Source organism: Buteo buteo, chromosome 10 (assembly GCF_964188355.1).
Source record: "Buteo buteo chromosome 10, bButBut1.hap1.1, whole genome shotgun sequence".
Lineage (NCBI taxonomy): Eukaryota > Metazoa > Chordata > Aves > Accipitriformes > Accipitridae > Buteo > Buteo buteo.
This window is the reverse complement of record NC_134180.1, coordinates 1360689-1378957: the sequence shown is the minus strand read 5'-3', so window position 1 is coordinate 1378957 and position 18269 is coordinate 1360689. Positions and strand designations below refer to the sequence as shown.

At 58.3% G+C, this 18269-nt stretch overlaps 2 protein-coding genes across 3 annotated transcripts; both read right to left on the bottom strand.

Annotated features, from left to right (window-relative positions):
- Positions 1-590: 590 nt before the first annotated feature.
- On the bottom strand, positions 591-12333 carry CCDC124 (coiled-coil domain containing 124). Of its 2 annotated transcripts, none has more exons than XM_075037851.1 (5): positions 12271-12333; positions 10640-10811; positions 3481-3667; positions 2988-3102; positions 591-2650 (listed from the first exon to the last, which is right to left on the bottom strand). In XM_075037851.1, exons 2-5 carry the CDS (start codon positions 10796-10798, stop codon positions 2446-2448), a joined length of 666 nt encoding a protein of 221 aa, XP_074893952.1. In that variant the 5' UTR covers positions 10799-10811; positions 12271-12333; the 3' UTR covers positions 591-2445. The 2 variants fall into 2 exon arrangements, with proteins under 2 accessions (XP_074893952.1, XP_074893953.1); XM_075037852.1 differs by having other exon boundaries at positions 12203-12296.
- On the bottom strand, positions 12309-18057 carry SLC5A5 (solute carrier family 5 member 5). The gene is made up of 16 exons (XM_075037410.1): positions 17710-18057; positions 17546-17611; positions 17169-17220; positions 16971-17038; positions 16733-16887; positions 16494-16634; positions 15682-15811; positions 15419-15507; positions 15184-15296; positions 14826-14896; positions 14462-14548; positions 14184-14355; positions 13695-13841; positions 13380-13605; positions 12804-12965; positions 12309-12726 (listed from the first exon to the last, which is right to left on the bottom strand). Exons 1-16 carry the CDS (start codon positions 17998-18000, stop codon positions 12309-12311), a joined length of 2388 nt encoding a protein of 795 aa, XP_074893511.1. The 5' UTR covers positions 18001-18057.
- Positions 18058-18269: the final 212 nt, after the last annotated feature.

The window sequence follows — 18269 nt, the reverse complement described above, 5'->3', positions numbered from 1 at the left end:
CCGCCCCCCCCCCGCGCCGTGGGGACACCACAGCACTGCCGCAGTGCCGAGGAGGAGGAGGAGGAGGAGGAGGAGGAGGAGGAGGGTGGGCTCTGCTGCACAAAGCCAGGGCTGTGCAAGAGCTGAAGGCCTCTGCACCATGGGGGGAGCGGGTGAGGGCAGGGAGGGGGGGCACTCCTGATCCCCCCCCAGGGCTGGGGAGGAGCGGGGGGACAGCCCCGGGAGCTGGGGGACACCGGGACCGGGGGGTTCAGCTCAGCCTAGGGACCCGGGTTGGGGAACACTCACGTGGGCTGGTTATTTCAGCAGGCACGGCGCAGGCAGGAGAGGCAGCGGCGGTGGGCTTCACCAGTCAGGCGCAGGCAAGGGCAGGGCAGCTGCCTGCAGCCTCCTCCACAGCTGCGGCTGAGCCACGCACGCCCCACAACCTGCTGGGGGGGGAGGCACGAAGCAGGGGGCTACCCCCTCCCTGAGAGATTCCCAATCCAGGCAGGAACCACAAAACAAAACTCCAGCAGGATTTTTAGCAGCCATTTCAGGGAAAGAAACAGCCCACCCACCCCAAAGCAAGCCAGAAAAACAGAGCCCTCCACCCCAGGCCTTTATTCCTTCAACAAGTTAACAGGGTTTGGGGGTTTTAAATTTTTAATTGGGTTCAAACACAACAAACTTCTCACAGAAAGGGGAGACACCGGGTGCATTCCTCTCTGCCTTTACCGGCTGGGCTGGGGGGAGCAGGGAGGGGGGGATGTTGGCAGGGGCCGGCCCAGCTCCTTCAGCCTGATTCTGCAAGCAGGGTGCCGAGAGGGCTGGGGAGAGCCCCGAAACGGCTGCAGGCTCTCGGCTTCAGCTTGAGCATCACCGCCTCATACCCCTTTACCACCAAAGTGCAAATGCCTCGGCAGCCTCAAAGACTCCTCCAACCCTCCCTGCCTGCTCGCAGGCGATCCGCTGCAGGGGTAGAATCCACATGCTGCCCATCACCTGGTTCAGGATAAACCATATTTGTTTAGTACCATCAGAAGAAACCCCAGCAGGACGCCAAGCCAGCCATGAGTTTGCCTCGGTTTGGCAGCCCCGGTTATACACACAGGTAAGCACCAACGGCAATGGAGCTGCTGCCTGGTCAAGGGTTTAGACCTTAGGAAGAAATTTCACTCCCAAAGGAGACCAGAAGAGATGTGAAGAGGGAGAGGGAAGAGAGGAAAACCCAGTGCCTGCTCAAGGCGAGGGGCAGGACTCCACCATGCCTCTCCAGCCCTGCCCAGGTGCTGCCACGGCCCTCCCAAGGGAGCTCACCGATTTCTTTTTGCCTGGGCCAGCAGACAGACCTTGCGGCTCCAGCTGAAGGGGAGCAGAGGTGCCACAGCCAGGTTAGTGCCCTCAGTCCAGCGGTGGGGGAAGCTGCTGAGCTGACAGTCTCACATCCCCTTCCACAGGCCCACAGGGCAACTTCTTGCCTGAGCCTGGGGGCAGGTAGGGGAAGAAGCGATGGGAGAAGCAGCAGCTTCCCTTCTTGGGGCAGTTCTTGGGTAGTGCGGGCTTGCAGCCCCTCCAGGAACCCTCTTGTCCCACCAGCAGCGTGCGAGGCTCTGGGCAAGGCCACCGGGAAAGTCACACAGAGAAGTCTGGCACCAGTGTCCTGTGCAGACAAGGAAGGAACCACACTGTGCTGTGTTATTTCTCCCATTCCTCCTTGAACACAGAAGGTTATTTTCTCTCTTCCCTACAATACTGTGCCGACAGAGCTTCTGCTCCTGTTGTGGTTCCTCCTCCCCACCTAACGTACCACCAGTGGAAATCAAGAGGAGAGGTGGCCGGCAGCAGGCAGGGCCAATAGCAATACCAGTCTGGAATCTCTTTGGGGACATCCCAGCACCGGGGATGACACAAGAAACAGAGGGTGGGTGCCTTCCTCGTGCCAGTTGCAAAAATTCACCCTACAGAGCATGAGGGTGCGGCACAGCCACGGTAGAGACAGGGATGAATGCAGTTTGACTCAGGTCCAGGCTGTGAGCAGGTTAACGCACGGTGCTAGCCAGTACGGGGTCCCTACCTCGGCAGGCGGCAGCGCTGACGTTGCACCTCGCAAGCGCTGCCCATGCTGAAGGTCTGGAAGTGAGTTAGTAGCTTTTTTTGTAAGACAACAACCGAATTTGGAAGCACGAAGGTAGTGTTAGTCTGCCCAGGTCACTATGCACCAGCTGTCTGTGGAGGGGTGAGCACGGTGGGGGGACAGGCCGTCAGTGAAGACAGCAGGACGCTGCAGGGTCCCAAGGTGAGCTGTGGCCTCGTGCTTATCTTAAATCCAAGAACACAGAAAGACAGAAAGTGGGGCCAGGGAAGGGAAACAAAAGGAGTGGAGGTTCCTTGTGTCTCCTGTTTTCATTGGAGCAGAGCCCAGGGGCTCCAGCCCACTGTCCGTGGGGATGATCAGCTCTAGTTCTACTTTTGGCTGTTGTAAGCTTTGTGCCTCTGGTTCATGGGGTTTTCTGGAGACTTCATCCACTCCTTCTTGAGGAGCTGCTTCAGCTGGGACAGGCGCATGTTGGGGTTCTCTTGCTTCAGGCGTGGCAGATTGACCTCTTCAAAAGCTGTGAAGGCAGCTTTCATCCGGCGCTCCGGGTGCCGGTCCAGATCATTGGCAACGCTGCCGGGAAGGAATTCAGAGAGAGACATGCGTCAGACACACCTCCCTGCAGGCACCAGCCACTCGCCCCACTCTGATCCCCTGTCAGTGCAACGAAGTGCATAAAGAATAACGTGGGTGATAAAGCAGAAAACCCCGTGATACTTCCCCTACCCACTTCAAACACTCTCCACAGAACAACAGGGCAGGGGACGTGTCCTGTTCTTGCTGTCGAGATAGAAAGTCACAGTCAAAGCGTAAAAAGCAGCCAGTTCTGGGGGAGGGTGCGTCTACAAGAATTTCTCGTAAGGGAAGAAACACCTTCAAAGGAGAGCACCGCTATGATATGGTCACGCACCTGAGGACAGCAATGGCATCTTCAATCGTCCTGGCCTCCACCGATCCTTCCTCCAGCACCCTTCTGTTGATGTTCTCTTCCAAGGGCACCTCCAAGTGAGTCTTTTCCTTCTCCACTGCACAGGGAGGGCAGAAAAGGAAAGCCGTTAACGTCAAATCCAGGCTGTGCAAAACCCTCAGAAGAGGGTTTTCCAAAGCACTCTGAAGGAAATGCTGAGAAAGCTCAGCCAGAGTTCAGTTCCAGTCCTGCAAGAAAAGAGTGCCTGCTCTGCAGCTCTGTTTCTCCACTCAAGGTTACAGGGGGTTTCTTTTTTTCCCCATTTGGGTGTTAGACACAGTCACAGCAAAGCATGCAGCACAGAATAGATGCAGGCAGCTCTTGCTTTCCAAACACCTTGTCCTTCAGTGACAGTAGGTGAAAAAGGGCAAACAGCCCCCCTTCCCACTCCCCAGCCCCCCATGGCTGTCAGGGCCTTTCTATGGTACCACCAAACCTGTATCTGCATTCTCCTTCTGCTGCTGGTCTTTTCTGATTGTCTCCTCAATTTGGGCCCTGGTGACTTTGCCTGGAGTGACCTGCTTGGGTGACTTCCCTTTCAGCTTCGAGTCTTCCTCCTCCAGCAGGCGCTGCAGCTCCTTCTTGCGCTCCAGCTGCTCCAGCCGCCGCTTCTCCCTCTCCTCCTGGAAGGGAAAAAGGACCAGGTCACCTGCACCCTTACACCTTTGTAAGGCAGAGGGATCCAACTATCCCTTACAGGAACACGGAACCCTGCTTGGACAGAAACAAGCACCTCACTTCTGTAGCTAATGCAGCACTGACCTCACCTTATCAGAAGGGATGTCGGCTGGTTCCCCCTGACATCCAGTGAGACAGCGAGGGCCTAGCCTGTCCCTTCAGAATAATAATTCCCCTGTCCCTGGCCCGTCTGCAACCACACGCTGGCTCCCTGTGATGTCAGTACTGCGAAACACAACCCTGCTGTTGAGAAGGAGCGGGAGGTACCAGCCAGGACTGCTGACAATCAGATTAAGTTTTCCACTTTAATTTTAATAAGTGGTCGGAGGTTGAAAGTTCAGCAGTTGTTCGAGACAAGCCAGTCAAAAGGCTGAATTTGTTCTCAGGCCTGGCTCATGCTCTTCCTAAGAGCTGGGAGAGGTGGTTAGACAGAATCCAACAAGCAATGCAGCTCTTGTGGTAATTTTAAAGTGCTCCAGAAGGAGTCTAAGACCCACTTTACCCACCAAGGCCCCGGGAAGAGGGTGACAAGACCATGCAACAGGCCCTTAGAGGCTTTCAGCACTTTGGCTTCAAGTTTTTTTCCTCCTCTCCCAAAGCCTGTAAGGTCTGGCAAAACAAAAGAAACAACAACTGAACATCTCTGCGGCAGCATCACATGCTGCAAAGCATTTCTTATTTAGGTTAGTTACATGGACCCTTAATTATGGCTCTCATCAATTATTCACAGGGATGGCACAACAGACTGATCGAGCGTTAACGGAATGGGTTTAGTCAAAGGCAGCTGCACAGCAAAACCACCCCAGCAGTAACGCAACCTGCTGTCTTCATCGGTGTTTAAGGAGTAGGAGCAGAATTATGCACGTTGAGGCAGGGCACACTTTGGAGACAGTAAGCAAGGCTGGTGTCTGAGACTCTATTAAACAAACAAACAAAAAAAAGTAAGTTGCTCCACGGCTTAAGAGTTTAAAGAAAACTCATCAAAACACAGAATCAAAGCCCACAAATGCTGAATCAAAACACGCCCTCCGGCTGCTGCTGCTTCCGTCAAGTGCAGCAAGGACCAGGCCTTTCAACCCAGCTGAGAAGGGAAGGGAAGGAGAGGAAAGCCTCGCCTAGCTCCACTCCGAGCAGCTGGGGCCAAGGATGGGAAAAAAGCCATTAGGGATGAAGCCTTTATTACATCTGGCAGTCTTCAAATTCTTGATCATTAAGTGCTTAGTGCCAGTGCCTTGAGACACAATGCCCCGGCAACTGGACCGTGCACAATTTCAAAGTGCAAACTTACTTATTTAAGACACCAGCTTTCCCTGCCTGCTGCTTTCCTGTCAGGCCTCTCCCTCTTCTAGTAAAGGTTGAGTAAACAAATGTACTTGGTCTCCCAGATTAGGAGAGGTTTTGGCCACTCCTAGGACAGGAAGGGTGTCACGAGAGGAGGGGGAAGACTGTCTTACCCCCCTAAAAATTTATTCACAGGGATATACCTGAACAAGAGCAGTCGCAAGGGCTTTGCCCACCCTCACTCAGCACAGCGCAGGACAGCTCCAATTCCAGGTGGGATCTCTGGCTCAACCACCAGCCTCTGCTTGCGTATCAGCAACAATGCAGGAGAAACCCCAAAACTGGAGAGATTAATGTGCCAAACAGAAGGCGGGCTGCAGAAATCACTGAAGGTCCAGCAGTCAGAGACAGTAAGCCACTTTAATTAGATGTAAAGCACATGCAAGTGAAGCAGCACTGCGTATTCAGGATACTGGTATTGTGCCTAGAATATGAGCTCGTGCAAAGAAACCGTCCCCATACTGCTAGTCCCAACTCTGAAGCTCAGGGGTGACTGAACAAGGTAACCCAGAGAAGGTGCTGGCATGGTGAGCACCTCAGCAAGGCTGCAGGCGTGGTTGTGGCTTGAATAATTCAGGAGACAGATAAGGAGTGGATACACAAGTACTAATGACCTAAGGGAAGGGAGCAAGACATTTCAGAACAGAAATGTTATTTATAGTTGGAGAAGATTATCTTTTACCCCTGCTTATTACAGAAAGGGAACTGTCCTACAAGGCAGCTAGCTCAGCAGCCTGTCTCACATCACACAGCCCAGCTGGGACGACAACACATCTGACAGAGCAGAAATTCAAGGATAATGCTCTGCTGCTGATAGCTCCTTTCAAACAAAACTCTCCAAAGAGGACACAGCCACTTAGCGAAGGAGAAACAGAGGCCCGAGTAGGGTGGAGAGCCTTCCTTCTTGCACTGCGTGCTGCAGGGGACCTCCAGTTACTCCTCTCCCCCAGCTGCTGGGGTAAGCTACTCCCTGCTCTCTGGCATTTACAACTGAGTTTCTATTTGTGGAAAGTAAATAAGCTGGCACCATTACTAATTTGTCACAAGACCTGCAAAATCTACGTGCTCAGGTTTCCCCAGTGGCCCGTCACATCCAGGTCTGCTCTCCACCTTCTGCGGTGCTCAGAAGCAGCAGCTCTGAGCTGACCCCAAATCCCAAGGGGCCTGAAGCTGTCATTTTTGAAGACTTTTCTCAGGCTGGGCCAAATCAAACTAAACCTTTACGAATCAGCTTAAATGCCCTGATGAAAGAGAGACTTGGATTTGCCTAAGTGAAACGTACCACAAAGCTGTTAGAGAACTGGAAAGGAAATGAATAATTTTCTCCCTCAACATTGCTGCTCTCTGCAGGGCACTGGGAGGAGCAGGGGGTAAGATTTCTTTAGCTGGACACTTCTGTTCCCAAGGATTTGTGTGTTAAAATACAAGTTTCCAGCCTTGCAGAGAACTGCCTGAGCAACGAACAATTCATTAGCTTTCAGAACAGCTTCCCACCTGCTAGACAGAAGGAGAATAAGGTCCCACGCACATGGCTTTGAGAGCAAGCGGTCAATTGAAGCAGCAGCGCTCCCAATCAACCTCTTAGCGTGAGGCCCCGAGGAAGGCTGGAGAACGTGCCACCAGCCTGGTGAAGCACGCCACTTCTCGCACGGCAGAAGGGCAAACCAATGAAAACATGACGCAGTCAGAAAGCGAGTGGGGCCTAACCAATCTGGAGTACGTCTAAGTGCACAGTGGGTTCTTTGAGGTACGCCAGAGCTTTGAGACGGGATCAAACACGCCCCTTCCATTGCCCACAGGCAGTCAAAGTAAGCATCGAAGGGATACTGGAGCCTGAGGAAGTTGATTCTGGGGTCTGAAGCCCAGCCTGGTGTTATCAGGTGTCTCTCCACTACATCTCTGTCCGCTGCATTGCTCATACAAGCCATCACATTTCAGTATTGTGCACCTGGTACCACACAGACGTCCTCCAAAGAAGGAAGAACAGTCATTTGACCTGTCTCGCGTTTTATCTGAATAAGAGCTGGTGCTCACAGCTGAGTAATTCTGCACTGAATCAGAGGAGAGGGGGGAGAGAAAGTCACCACTCACCTGTCTGCGTACCACTGCAGCTGGGACCTGTCGGTGCATGAGCCTGCCAGCCCACACCCCATGACCAAGGCTAATGGGAACAAGAAAGGCATAAAACTCGCACCAAAAGAGTCACTAGTCCCTCATTCACTATTTGTGTTCTTCTAGCACAAGTACTCCCCCTGCATTTAACCTGAATCTTTCCCCAGACCCTGCATGCACAAGTATAAGAAGTCTCCTCGCTCCCACATCACCCGCAGGCTCTCCCTTCACCATTCCCACCAAGGGCACTGAGTGAAGCTGAGGGAGAGACCTCCGTGGGACAGTGCTGCCAATGCCACAACATGCTGGGCAGAGAGAAAGGGGCAAAGGGGTTTTGAGCTGCTGCTGAACAAGGAGGAATTACTTTCCTGGCATACAGGCACTCAGCAAACAGAGCCCAGGCAAAACACAGCCTGAATGGGGAGAAGGGTTTGTCCTCCCTCAGCCAGACAGCCCCAGCGGGAGTTTGGGAAGGAGATTAGGAATTTGGCTGCGTCCTTCCAGCAGACAGCTCAGCTCCAGCAGCAGTCCCAGGCAGCGAGATCTTCCTGTGCATACCCGCAGGGTACAGAGTGGCTAAACCCAAGGTCACTAGAAAGAAGGTCTGGCTCCATCTGCAAGACCTCTGCCCTTGACAGATACTCCACCGGTCCTTTCTTCCCATAATGCTCCAGCCAATTTAATGGTTTGTCACCCTTCCAAGCCTGCCTGCAGCTTTGCCCAGGACACACACGCGTCCGTGGCTGTTCCACCACCAGACACACTTTAGCTAATTGCACAGAGAAAACCACACTGTGATCAGGCTGATGAGCAGCGCTGTGCTTGGAGCTGCAGTTTAACTTTGCATAGGAAGAGTGGGAAGAGACAGAAAGGATGAAAACACCTGAATGTTAAAAGAAAAGCAGTTACCTAGCTAAAACCCTGAGCCTTCCAGCAAGAAGGATGTAGATTTTGTGCTTTGCAGCCAGAGCTCTCCAGGGAAGGTAACGAGCTATGACTTGTACCAAAGTGCCAGAGGAGGAATACACACAACGCAGGCTAGCGATGTTAGCTCAGATGTTCCTTTATGCATCACAGAGCCACCAAATGAGTGTCAGTCTCTGTTAGCAGAGGACAGTTGCTCTCAGAGCAGAGGGGGGGCAGCATTTAAAGAAACCCCAAAACACAGCAAAAGCAACAGCACAGTCGTCTGGTGACAATGAATCTCATAACAGCAGGTACTGCATTTTGAACATTAAGCTTCCCTACGCCCAAGTATTAACACTAATGTGCATCACTTCCCCGTCAGCGAGACCACCAGATTGCCACGCAGAGCCACCAAACCCCAGAGCAGAAACGGAGCTCTGCGTTCTCATTTATTTCACTGAGGGTCTGGCAGTCATCTGAGGGGAGGAAAGGGATTAAAAGGGGTGTATGGGGTTTGGTCTCAGCACGTCCCAAAAGCTTTCTGCCATTCCTGCCTGCTGGCGGTGCAGGAATTCAGAGGTGCTGCACGGGTGCGCTGCGATGCTGTTAATGTGTTACTGCCATCGCCCGGAGAGCTGGGGAAGAGCTGGAAGAGCTGCTCAGAGCTGACTGCGAGGTGCTGAGAGCATCCTCCTACACACACCACCATCCCCTCCTCCGGGTGCTGTAGCTGAGAGCGACACGAGTCCCTCCTGCAGCATATGGCCGTGGCCAGCAGTGCTATTTCCATGCCAGCACCACCCGCGAAACAGCTACTTCTCCGGGGACATTTGACTCCTGTGAACGGTTTGGTTTCTGTCCTCTCTAGGATAAGGATGGAAAGTCATTTACAATCTGAGTCACACATTCCTTCCCTGCCCAGATGCGATGGGGCACAGGCAGCTGCTTCTGTTTTCCATGGGGATATTCCAGTCTGCCTGATGGCACTGGAGAAGCAGCTGAGGAAGGTTTCACTGATTTATTTTCCCCCAGCAACCCACTCATTCCTGTCTGTTGGCCACTTGCTCACCTACACAAAGCCCCAGCCTTTGCTTAGGCTGTGGTAGCACCTGCAGGAGGCTCCTGCAGCAGGAAGAGCCCCTGTGCAGGCACAGTTAGACTCAGAGCCTTTCTGGCACGATAGCTCCCCACCTGTGCAGAGACTTTTGCTGCTGTGAGCTGCAAGTTCCCCAGGGGGAGGTTGGTGGGAAGGAAACAGGCTAAAACGCAGCATTCAGGTGAAATTCAGACCTAGAGACTACAGCTACGCTGATGCAGGGAGAGGGGATGGCTGAGGTGCCAAGTGGAAAATGCCTCACTGGTTTCTCTAAAAGCCAGTCTGAGGCTCTGAGATGGACTCTGGTTTTCCAGTTAGCAATTCCAGCTCATGACAAGCTCCCCTCTCCAGACTCCCATGCCCCTTGCCTGCAGGAGGCTGTTTTGGAAGCCCAGTCAAATAGGTCACTGTTGGCCAAGTCCTAAGTAAAGCAATAATAAGTCCTTGTTCCAGGAAGTAATTAGGCAGCATTACAGGATTCCATGGGGGAACAGCACATGGGACTCCAAATTCCAAACGTCAAGACACATATTAGGGGTGAACTCACACAGATGTACACAGCAGGCAGCTATCAAGGTCACGGGGACGCGCTGGCTTCCTGCCTGCCCGGCCAGTGTGCTTGAGTACCAACACACAAAGTTCAGTGAGCACCAAATTCACAGAGCAGCACAAACCCAGTAACCCCATAAATCCCTTTATGTCATCAATAGAAGCCCTGTCTGGTTAGCACGAGGGTAAAGAAATCATTTCAGAAGAGGCAGCTAAGTTAACACCAACAATTGTTTCTAGAAAAATCCACAGAACCAGAAGGCAGATATGACTAACACTGATGCAGGACAACGTTAAAAACCAAATAACCGAGAAATGAGCACTGAAGTGCTCTGTTTGTTGAGCACCGAGGCAAACAGGCACCCAGGGCAGAGCAAGCTAGTAAGACCTAACCAGAGAGAATTTTTTGAGGCACATGTCCTGATGTAGGGCACACCAAGTTGGGGAGAAAAAGCTTGTAAACCTCAACGCTGACTATTTCTTTTTCCTTCTACAAAAATAAATTTTAAAAAAATTAAGAAAGTAAAAGAAAAAAAACAAAAAACTAAAGAACTGCTTGGTCAAAAATTAAGCCCTGCAGCAGAGTTCCTGATCTTTTGCTTAATTCAATTTTACATGATTCCAGCAATAAAGCTTTTACTGCCTCCCTCGGGAAGTCAGCTCTAAGATCCACCAGATTTCTGAATTACACATCAAAGCTTACACTTACTCCCACGCTCGGCTTCTTTTAGCTCCCAGAGAAGCCACTAGTTCCAGCTCTTCTGCCCAAAACTAAGCGCAGGACAATGTGTGAAGACACAGCTACAGCTGGGGGACAGAGGAGGAGAAGCAACCCTTTCTAAGCAAGCCTGGATCTCACAGGCTTAGCAAGGGACCAGCTAGAAGATACCCTTCTACCTGACTAGTCATTCACCTTCCTTTGTTCCTTCCTCATCACGTGTTTGTCTTCATCCTTCCAGTAGGCATCTTCCAGCTCCTGCTGACGTTTGGCATCGGCTGCTGCCTTTGCCTCAGCTTTCCTTGCGCGGGCAGCAGCCGACTTGGTATTTTCACCTTGGAACTTCTTGGGCATCACTCAAGGTGCTCTGTGGAGAAGAAAAGAGATTCAGATCCTTGTCCTGCCCAGGATCTCGGGCTAACCATCACCTCGGGAAGTAGGAAAAGCTGGAGTTCACACCATGAAAACTCCCTTTTCTTATTGCCTCACACTATTTCAAGATCCTGGGCAAAACAGATCTAGGAATCTCCCTGCTCAACCCAGGAGGAAGTCTGCTCACTCCACCCCAGATCCTCAGTGGGGGACAGTCCCTCCCACCTATTTACTGTGCTGCAATGACACGACAAATCAAACTGCTGGGTTCCTCATACTGAGTCAAAAGCACCACTGTCCTGCAAGCCAAAACACTCTCTGCTGCTGAGTCAAAACGAAGCTGGGTGCTTTCGTTCTGCACCAGCAGGCTCCGAGGGGAATTCACTGCTGCCAGCAGAGCAGGATGAAGCAGCACAAACGTTTTATCAGGCCCTCTGACTGTCTGTACAGAAACGCAGTCCCATTGCCCCATTTAACCCAGATAAATGGCCACATAGATGTGCTGTATTAATTTTCCCTACGTCGTCAGGGTACGTAAAGTCCTAAAAAGCCAGGTGCAATGGGACCCAGAAAATTAAGTAGGCACTATGAAAGGACCTTCTCCTCAGCATGCTGCCCACGCAGACACCACATTCTGGATCTTAAATCTTTACTTTTAATGGCCAATAACTATTTGCTAAACAAGAAACAACAGAGAAGGGCTGCTGTTTAGGGCTGGCTGCTCAAGTCCCAAGCTTTTCAAAGCCTGGGCTGGATTAAATCCCTTCTCCTTCCAGATACATGCTCTGACCCTTCCTTAAGGGCACGATCTGGGCTGGGCCTCGGCGCAAAGCTGTGGGACAGCACAGCAACGTGTGGGAGGGTGAGGAACACCTCACCCTCTCCAAGGACAGCTCCCACGGCCATAAGGGCCCAGCCCCACTCCAGGTCCCGCACCCAGAGCCAGCCTGCCCTAAGCTGCCCGACCCAAGGGCCGGCTGTCACCTGCCCAGGCTGAACCCCTCCCCCGGGCAGGGCAGGCAGACCCCTGCACCACACCAGCGTTCCCAGCACCCCACTTCGCCTTGGCACCCTACAGAGGCCCCCGGCCCTCCCCTCCCATGACAGAGCCCCCCCACCCCGGCTGTCCTTCCCCGTTTGCTCAGGAAAGAGACACCCTTCCCCCTCCACTCCCTCCCCAAATCCCCGGCCTCTCCCCTCCCGCACCCTTCCAGCCCTTCCCCTCTCCCCTCAGCCCCTCTCCGAGCCCTCCGCCCCTGCCCTCCCCCAGGGCCCAGACCTGCTTCCCCCCCCCCCTCAGCCCTTCCCCCTCCCCTCAAATCCCCCCCAGGCCTCCCCGCCCCGTCACCCCCAGCCCTTCCCCTCTCCCCCGGTTCCCCTCCGTACCCCCGGCCCGTCCCCTCCCCTCAGGCCGGACTCGAGGCCTGCGACCCGCCGCCCGGACCCGTTCCTACCCGGTCCCCGCCGCTCCGGCCGTCGCGCACGTTGCGCGTCACCGGTGCGCGCTGTCGCTCCCGCGGGAGGGGCGGGGCGAGCGGCGCCGGCTCGTCAGGGAACGCATCCCCCCGCCGCCATCTTGGTTGAGGGCAAGGCCTGCTCGGCCCGCGCCAGGCCCAGCGGCGGGGAACGGCGGGGAACGGCGGGGAACGGCGGGGAACGGCGGGGAACGGCGGGGAACGGCGGGGAACGGCGGGGAACGGCGGGGAACGGCGGGGAACGGCGGGGAGCGGCGGGCCGAACGGCAGCCCCGGTCCGCGGTAGCGGCCGCAACGCGGAGGGAAGGCCGGGGGAGAGCCCGCACTCCGCCCGCCGCCACCGCCTTCCCTGCCCGGCACAAAGATGGCGGCCCCGCCACGACGGTGGCGCGGCCCAGCGGCTCCTGCGGCGGCTGTGGGCGGGGCCAATCACACCTGGGTGGGCGGGGCTTGGGAGGGTGTGGCCCGCTGACACCTGGGTGGGCGGGGCTTAACGGTGGGGGCGTTGTCACCTGGAGGACTTATCAGGGCAGAGCCCATTGTTATCTGGGTGGGCGTGGTTCGGCAGGGAAGGGTCTATTGTTATACGGGTGGGGTGGGGCTTAGCAGGGTGGGGTCGTGTCGCCTGGTGGGCGTGGCTTAGCAGGGCGTGGCCCATTGTCATCTGGGTGGAGCTGGGTTTAACAGGGCGGGGCCCATTGTCACCCCGGGGTGAGGTTTAGCAAGCAAAGCAAGGGACCTATTGTTATCTGGGTGGGGTGGAGCTTAGCAGGGTGGGGCCCCATTGTCATGGGGTGGGTGGGGCTTATCGAGGCAGGGCCCGCCCCCATGGGCACGGCAGGACCTCGTCTCCCATCCCCCCAGCACCCATGCCCCCCCTCCAAGTTTGACACCCCCCCCAGCCCAGCTGCATCACCAGAAGGGTGGGCAGCCCCCGCAGCCCCCCCAAGGACAGGCTCCTCCTGGGGAACAGCTCCTCCTTTATTGGGGACCCCGGGACAGGGATGTGCACACCCCCCCCGCCACCCACGGTCCCGCCACAGCCACAGCTGGGCCACCCGCATCCTCCCCCCGCCCCAGCACCCTACACGTGGGTCTCCTGCAGCAGCAGGTCAGTGGCAGTGCCGGGCTCGGGGGGACCCCGGGGGGGGCCGCCATCCCCATCCAGCCTCGCCAGCAGGGCTTGGGGGGCTTCCACTTTGCCCGGGGGCTCCTTCCTGGGGGTCTTGGTGCCCATGGGGGACACCGAGGACGTCTGCTTTGTGATGTCCCACCACAGCACGCCCGGCGGCAGCCGCGTCCGCTTGGTCGGCCCTGATGGAAAGGGGGTGTGATATGGGGGGGGGGGCTGAGGGGGGGAACCCCGGTGCTGGGTCACATCCCCGCCCGGCCCCCAGCCTCACCTGGCAGGGAGCTGAGCAGGACCCCCACCACCACCGTGGTGAGGGTCCCCAGCGCCCCGTAGTACAGGTAGGAGATGGCATAGAAATCGCCCACGATGGCTGGCCTGCAAGGGGAAGGGTTCAGGGATCCGCAGACAGCGGTGTGGCATCACAGTGAACAAGGAAAGTGGCGTGACATCACAAGGCACAGGGAAAGCGGCGTGATGTCACAAGGAACAAGGCAAGTGCTATGACGTTGCAAGGAACGAGGACAGGGGTGTGATGTCACAGTGAACAGGGAAAGCGATGTGACATCACAAGCAATAAGGAAAGTAGTGTGACATCACAAGGAGCAAGGAAAGTGGTGTGACGTCATCAAGAACAGGGAAACTGGTGTGACATCACAGTGACCAAAGCAAGCAGTGTGACAACACATGCCCCCCGGACCCCCCCGGCTGCCATCCCCCCCACCTCACCGTGCCGGGGCCGGGGGCTCCTCGCGGGGGGGCAGGGGTCCCAGGAAGACGGTGTGGTTGGCGCCGGCAGTGCGGTTGTAGAGCGGGCAGAGGGCTCCGGAGGCGGGCAGCACCCCCATGGTGGCCGCGCTGGGGGGGTAGAGGGTGCCCCCCACAGCCACCCAGAAGGAGAGGGCGAAGCCGGTGGCCAGGCCCCCCAGCACGCCCTGCGGCAGAGGAGAGGGGTCCACACAGCCCGGGGGAGCGGGCTGCGGTGAGACCCCCGGAGCCCCCCACCCAAATCCCCCCACCCCCCCACCCCGCGGGACTCACGGCCGTGCTGCACATCGGCAGGAACATGCCCAGGACGAAGGCCCCCAGCAGCGGGCCGCTGATCACCCCCATGACGGTGAAGGAGCCCTGGAAGGGGGACGGAGAGCTCTGCCCACCGCCCCGGCTCGGGGGCTGCGGGGGCTCGGTGGGGGCTCGGAGGAGGAGGAGGAGGATGGTGCTTGGCTCTGCCCCAGAACCCCCGGCCACTGCAGCCCAGCCGTCTCGAGGGCTCTCCAGCAGCCAGCGGCGCGTGGCCGGGTCCCGCTCGGCCAGGCAGAGCGGGTGGGCAATGGTGGGAGGCGGGGGGGGCAGCGGGGTGACCTTGGGCCCCACTCGGGATCCTGCCCTGCGTGGCGGGGCTCACCTGCAGCACGCCGCCGCCCAGCAGCGAGGCCAGAGCCGCCACCGTGATGCACGAGGTGCCGTAGATGAGCGCTGCGGGGGAGACGGCAAAGGCTCAGCAGCGTGGCACGGCACGGCACGGCGCAATGCGGCACGGCATGGCACAGCTCAGTGCAGCATGGTGTGGCGTGGCGTGGCACGGTGCGGTGCAGCGCAGCACAGCGTGGCACGGCACAGGATGAGGCAGCGTGGCACGGCACAGCATGGCACCGTGCTGTCCACCACGGCATGGCACAAAACAGTGCCGTGCAGCGCAGGATGGGGGGAGCATGGCATGGCACGGCACGGCATGGCACGGCACGGCTCCCGTGCCCACTCACACAGCCCCTTGGAGATGAGGGTCAGCCTCCGCGGTGACACTGTGGGCAGCCTGGGCTTGACGAGGTCCTCGACGGTGACGGCCGCCATGGCATTGATGCTGGTGGAGGCCGTGCTGGGGTGCAGGCAGGCGGCAGCGCTCAGCCCCGATGCCGGCAGCCTGGGGGGTGGGCGGCGAAGCCCCCTTTTGCAGGGAAGTTTGGGTTCCCCGTGGGGCAAGGGGTGCCCTGTCCTCACCTGAGGGTCCCGCTGTAGGCACAGGCCAGGAAAAGCCCCGGCACCCCCGGGGACGTCTTGAAGATGTCAAGGACCAGGTAGGGCATGTACTGCGGGGGGGGGAAGGCTGCATCGGGGAGGGTGGCAGGACCCCGGGGGACCCCAGCCCCCACAGTGGGGCTGAGACGGGGACCCAGGGGTCCAGCCCCTCCAACCCTCTCGCCCTTCCACCTCGCTGCCCTCAATTCGGTGCTCGAGAGGGCAGAGCCGGTGGGGGCCGGTACCTGGTCAGGGGCCGAGACGTAGCCGGCAAGGAGGGGATCGCAGTCCTTGTACAGCGCAAACATCACAAGGCCACAGGCCACCGCGCTGGAGACGATGCAGAAGAGCCCCACTTGATTCACCAGCAGCGCCCTGCAAGCACCGGACGGGAGCACACCCGGCTGAGCAGGGAGGCAGGGGCCCTGCAGGGTGCAGGGTCTGTGCAGGGGTGCAAGGTCCGTGCAAGGATACAGGGCCTGTGCAGGGGTGCAAGGTCCGCGCAGGGTTGCAGCATCCATGCGAGCATGCAGGGGCAATGCAGGGGTGCAGGGTCTGTGCAAGGGTGCAGGGTTCACGCAGGGTCCGTGCAGGGGTGCAGGGTCTGTGCAAGGTCCGTGCAGGGGTGCTGGGTCCATGCAGGGGTGCAGGGTTCATGCAGGGTCCGTGCAGGGGTGCAGGGTCTGTGCAAGGTCCGTGCAGGGGTGCTGGGTCCGTGCAGGGGTGCAAGGTGCGTGCAGGGTCCGTGCAGGGGTGCAGGGTCTGTTCAAGGTCCGTGCAGGGGTGCTGGGTCCATGCAGGGGTGCAAGGTCCATGCAGGGATGCCGGGTGCGTGCAGGGTGCGTGCAGGGGTGCAGGGTCTGTGCAAGGTCCGTGCAGGGGTGCCAGGTCCATGCAGGGTCCGTGCAAGGGTGCAGGGGCCGTACAGGGATGCAGGCACTGGGCTTCCCAAGGGGGACAGGCTGGCGTGCAGCCATCCCCCCAACCCAGAGCAGCCCCTCATCCCCGTGCACCGTCCCACGCAGAGCAGGAGCCGGACGATTCCCCGTGGACTCACATCCTGGCCTCCCTCTCGGTCCTGCAGGCCACGTAGCGCTGGACCTGAGCCTGGTTGACGCCGTACATGGAGAGCCAGACCAGCGTGCCGCCCAGCACGAAGGTCCAGACCGTGTACCGGCTCCGCGGGTCTGGGTTGAAGCTGGGCACACCGGGGACAGGGGGGGTGAGCCTTGGCTGGCACCAGCCCCCCGGGGCAGGGGCAGCGGGGTCAGCGTGCAGTGGGGTGGGGGGACTCACTCGCCAAAGTTCACCCTGGAGCCGTTGGTGGTGATGCCCAGCACGCTGGCGGGACCCCCCACCAGCAGCACCCCCCGGATGATGATGGCGATGAAGCCGGAGAGCATCACGAAGACCTGGAAGACGTCCGTCCAGATGACAGCCTTCATCCCGCCCTGCGCCAGACGGAGCCGTGGTGAGCACCGGGGATCCCCGGGGACCCCAGGGGACCCCAGGAACCCCCTGCTCCCTCCCTCACTATGGTGGTGTAGAAGGTGCAGATGACTCCGGTGGAGAGCAGGGACGCCCAGATGTCCAGACCGGTCACTGAAGGAGAAAGGAAGGTGCTGAGCAGACCCCCAGGGTGCGAACGACGCCTGGGGTGGGACAGGGCTGAAATGTCCCCAGTGCAGGGACGGGGACACAATGGGGAGCAGCCCCCACCTCCCCACCGCACCTTGGTTTAGGATCAGGGCTGGGGCGTAGATGACGATCCCCGTGTACAGCATCTGCAGGAAGAGGGGGGTCAGGTCAGCGCCGCGTCCCACCGGCACCGTGGGTGCCGGGCAGGTGACGGCTGCGTCCGCGGGGACGGGGACGAAGCGTGACAGTGCCGCCCAAGGACGGCGTGCAGGCGCTGGGAAAACACTGGGGTTTTCATTCAAAACAGGGCTCCCGCCGGGCGCTATTTACTTTGAGCCACAGAAAACACGAGCACGGGAATGAGGACGCTTCCCAGGGGCTCCGGGCAGCGCCAGCACGGCCGGATCCAAACCCCTGCCGGGTGCCGCGTCCCCACCGTCCCCATCCCACCCCTGCACCGCGGACACGCACCGTGGCCACCACGTACTGCAGGGTCCCGCACAGCCGGACGCTCCGGCTGAACCGCCGCTCCAGGTACTGGGGACAAGGACAAGGGAGCGCGTCAGGGCCGTCCCGGCATCGGGGCAACCCGGGGGCTGCTCCGGGGCAGGATGCGTCTCCCACCCCGAGCCCACCTCATAGGTGCTGGTGAGCCCCAGGCGGTAGAAGACGGGGAGGAAGAACTGGGCGGTGAGCAGCGTGTTGAGCAGCTGCCCCAGGCACATCCAGAGGAATTTGGCTCCGTACCGGTACGCCTCCGCCGGCACTCCCAGCACCTGGATGGCCGACATGAAGCTGGCCGAGAGCGAGAGCCCCACGGGCAGCGCCGACATCCGTCGTCCCCCCGTGAAAAAATCCTCCGAGGTCTTCTGGCCGCCTTTGACGAGGCCGTGGAAGAGCCCGATGCCGGTGGAGATCAGCAGCATCAGCCCAAAGACCCCGTAGTCCCAGAGGCTGAAGGTGAGCCGCTCCGGCACCCACACCTCCAGGCTCCCTGCCGGAGCCAGCGTGGTGGCTGCGGGGGGGGGAACCCCTGGCTGGGCACCTGCGGGTGGATGGGGACACGGCACGGGGACGCGGCACGCACGGCTAGGCCAGAGCACGGTGGCACCGGCGCATCCGAGGGTGGCGAAACTGGAGGGGGAGAAAACTCTGTGCAATTATTGACCGACATCGGACGCGCAGCAGAAAGGAT